Below are 4,325 nucleotides of genomic sequence, written 5' to 3' on the forward strand. Positions count from 1 at the left end.
AATCCACGAATTACGGTTTGAACTGCTTGACCATCCACCTTACTCACCAGATCTAGCCCCAAGCGACTTCTTTTTGTTCCCTCATCTAAAAATTGCGCTCGGAGGACAGAGATTTTCGTCAAATGAAGAGGCAATCACCTTCGTGAACAATTATTTTGCAGAGAAAAACGCCGAGTACTATTTCGACGGGTTACAGAGATGGGAGCATCGCTGGGAGAAGTGTGTAGATTTACAAGGAGACTATGTTGAAAAATAAAAAACAATTTTCAGAAAAAATGACTTGTATCTTTGTTAGGTCGGAAACTTTTCAGACCACCCTCGTAACAGTTACATTGCCGTAATGAAACGGAATGTAACATGCAATGTAACATATATGTGATAAATTATATAGATGTTCGTTATAATTTCCTACTCACACGTGTTACAGTTATATAACGTGAATATAACATAAAAGTAACATGTCACTAAAGTTATATAAGATATATATGTTATTCGTTAGCAAATTAACATATATATTTTTTTGTTGAATTCTAACGATTTATTCATTAGTATGGTTCAGATAAGTGATAATGTATGATTATTTTGTCTAAATAATAAAAAAGAAACTGACATTTCATATTCCGTATTATTTCAATTATTCGTGAAACTCGCGTGGTTTCGATCCTATGTCAGGCGGTCACCCATTTTTCATGTTGTTCAATACTTAACTTCAACGATCATACGAACTGGTAATGCCGATGCGCCGTAACGATATCTTGGTATATAATATTTACAATATACTTTTATATCGTTCAAAAAATGTTATGATATTTGTTGGTAAATGTTTGACATGACAATAACAATGCGATTAATATTGATATTGTATCAGTAATCAAATTTTAACCTACAACGTGCTCGCAAAAGAGAGAAAATATTCCTTCTTTTTTTCTCACAATATTTTGACAGAGTAAAGTTATGATTAGACTCTTTTTGTAAGAACTCTAGTTTTACAATATCGTGATAATGATCCTTGCATATATTAAAATATCACATTTTATATATGAGAAACACCTAAAATATAATTTCACATTTGTGTATAAAAATATTGTACAACTGAAATGTAATGCAAACATTAAACTTCTTATATAACATGTTATATTAAAGTTATGTTACTGTTGTATTGTTGGTATAACTTAACCAGTAAATAACATAATAATATAACAGTTTTATAACATAGTTATATCGCAGTTATAAAGGAAATTAAGTAACCTCAATATTAATAACGTATAACAGCACTTATATTACATGTTACTCCTGTGTTATATTACAGTTACGTTCTGTGTTTGCTGGGTGAATACTTACATTTACATTACGTAACGTAAAAGAGGATCTCGTGTGTCTTCCACAGGTTGATATTAACAAAAAATAAAAAATAAATCAAAATTTGTCCCAATACGCGGATCGTCCTAGTTCAGCTATTCATTTCAAGATAAATCCCGCATCGATTATTCCGAAGCACATTTTGTGAGCTGTATCGTTTCCAAACGTTTCAATGCAGTCTCAAGACGTTCTTCGACATTGGAAAATCGCGAGAATCACAAACCAATTTCGTGATCGGTCGAGTCGTATGTGAATTTTGGACATGGATCCGAAGCCGGATTCAACTCTCTCACACGTAGTCAACATCGTAATCATCAAATACGAAAGTTAATTATGAAACGCTATCTTATCCTGCTGTTGAGCAGAATTAAAACCTAGTTCCTGTGTGAAGTCCATGATAATCTTCTTAATGGACACCACTGGTAACGGCGGCAACGGTCCAGGATGACGCTTTCTGTGGCAGATGAGACCTGGCTTCTGCGCGAAGGTCTGGCCGCAGATATCGCAGATATACGGCCTCTTTCCGGTATGTATCAGCATGTGCTGCTCCTGCGCGGTCTTCCGAGGGAAGGTCTTGCCACAGACCGGACAGGAGAACGGTCGGATACCCTGATGGATCCTCAGGTGAAGGTCCAAGTCCCTCTTCTGGCCGAAGGTCTTGCCGCAAGTGGGACAGACCACTTTCTCCTTGCGCTGGTGCCAGATCAGATGCTGCTCCAGATATTCTTGCGTGGTTAAACCGCGCTTGCATATCTTGCACTCGTAAGCCGGCTTGTGGTGTCGGTACTTCATGTGCGCCTTGATGGCGGGCACGTTCTTGCAAGCGTGGCCGCAGATGCTGCAGATGATGGGCGGGTCGCCGCTATGCATTTGATTCATGTGTTGCTTCAGGTCGTTCTTAATTTTAAACTGTTTCTTGCAAACTGTACACGAGTACTGGAAGCCGCTGGTATGTTTTCGTATGAAGTGATCTTTCAGGGTGCACTTATTATTGCTCTTGTATTCGCAAATACTGCACGAATAGAGAAGAGGTCCGTGGATCTTCTCCATGTGGTTCTTCAGATCCCGCTTCAGGCTAAAGTTCTGGCAGCAGGTTTGGCATTGGTACTTGTGCTCGCTCATGTGCTTTATCATGGTGGTCTTCTGGCTGAATCGTTTGCCACACGTAGCGCACTCCAAGAGAAGCTCCGGCTTCTTCCGCTCGACCTTGTCCTGAATGAGATTCTGTCCTCTCGTCACCTCCTTCGAATAATAATCCTCTTGCTTCGGCATGCTGACCAGCTTTTTCTTCTTCGTGATATGACGCTTTTTTTTGTTAGGCAAGGAGGCATACTCCGGTGTACATTCTATGTCTTCAACCAGGAAGTATTCCGAGTTACAGGTATCTGTGATGTTCAGAGGGTCCATAGATGAATCACTAAAACAGAAATTACGATGGAGTTAAGTAATATCGTACGCAAGGCAAGATTCACTGCTAAATATTAAGCTTACTTACTTGAACTATTAAGTGTCGAATTTCTTTTCCAGTTTTTTACTTGAAAATATTCCTATTTTATGAAGAGAATGGTAAAGTAGCAAAATATAACTACGTTACGTTAAATCACAAATATATAAATTACGATTTAGTAATACAAAAAGTATTTCAGAACAGATCATCTTAACAAAGACAAAAAAAACGAATAAAGAAAAATGAAAATTAAATGAATGAATTGAAAACAATTATTTTTATACTTATTTGAAAATTGGTTATTGAGAATATATATATATATATATATATATATATATATATATATGTGTGTGTGTGTGTGTGTGTGTGTGAGCGTGCGTGCGTGCGTGCATGAGCATGCGTGCATTAGTGTTTAATAATAACAATTGATTGGCCTCCAAGGTATAACATCACTCAATTCTCTTATGAGGCTTTTTGGAAAATCGAGACTATAACAGTCTTCCTTCTACCGTTTGACAGTGTATGAGTCTTAACTGGAAAGATTCTCTTACATTTTTCAACATGTCGATGGTTATCAAATTCCTTTCATCAATTATTCTTTGTTTCAATTCTTCAAATTCTTTGTGGATTTTGTTTTATAAACTCGGTCTTTCAAGAAACTCCATAAAAAAAATCAAGTGGTGTTATATCGGGAGATCTTGGAGGCCATTCAATTGTTCCTCGCACGCATACACGCACGCACGCACACACATATAAAATCTTTATGTGGCACATCTTAAATAATGCTAATGCCGGTGGTACTGTAACTTTCAAGCCTCATAACTCGAAAAGTACTTGATAAAAAAATATTTTATCGTAGTGTTTTGAAAAACTCTCGAGGTAAGTTACAAGAATATTGAATAGAAAATTGGGGTTTCTATTTAACATTTTAAAGTTGACTTTGAGGTCACCTTTATACTGCGCCCAAAGTCAAACTGATATCACCAGTTGATGCATTTTTTGAAACCGTACAACTTTTGTATGAAACATTTTTCTCTCAAACGCTGCATTTTCGAGATATTTAACAGGTCCCATACTTTTCATACACCATATATATATATATATATATATATATATATATATATATATATATATATATATATATATATACCCAAGATAGCCAAATCTGCGCGAGCAGATTTCGAGCAGAGCTTGCTATCAACTTTTGATGGCAAATAGATAACAAATTTGATGCAGGATCTATTATATCAAATCTTGCTGCTAGATAAATTGCCACTAGATATGCGGCAGAGCTTGTTGTCGGATAATTGCTGCAAGTTTGGCACTAATTTCCCGAGAGCAAGATATGTCGCCAAACCGTAGCCTAATGTAGACACAGATGGCTATAGTTTTGCTATGGGTTTTTGATCAAATTTGCTGCCAATCTGCGCGCAGTCTGCGCTCAATTTGCTGACTGGGTGTATATATATATATATATATATATATATATATATATATATATATATATATATATATATAT

General features: G+C 36.3%; 1 protein-coding gene across 1 annotated transcript in view; it reads right to left on the minus strand.

Annotated features, from left to right (window-relative positions):
- Positions 1-4,325, minus strand: part of LOC116845899 (zinc finger protein 271-like) — a 10,333-nt gene that overhangs the window by 5,388 nt on the left and 620 nt on the right. Inside the window, exon 2 of the mRNA XM_032819130.1 lies at positions 1,700-2,776. Coding sequence (XP_032675021.1) covers positions 1,700-2,776 — 1,077 coding nt within the window. The remainder of the gene's footprint in view (positions 1-1,699; positions 2,777-4,325) is intronic.

Source organism: Odontomachus brunneus, unplaced genomic scaffold, assembly GCF_010583005.1.
Source record: "Odontomachus brunneus isolate Ranch 3 - 2012 unplaced genomic scaffold, Obru_v1 Obru_scaffold_004, whole genome shotgun sequence".
In the NCBI taxonomy this organism is placed as follows: domain Eukaryota; kingdom Metazoa; phylum Arthropoda; class Insecta; order Hymenoptera; family Formicidae; genus Odontomachus; species Odontomachus brunneus.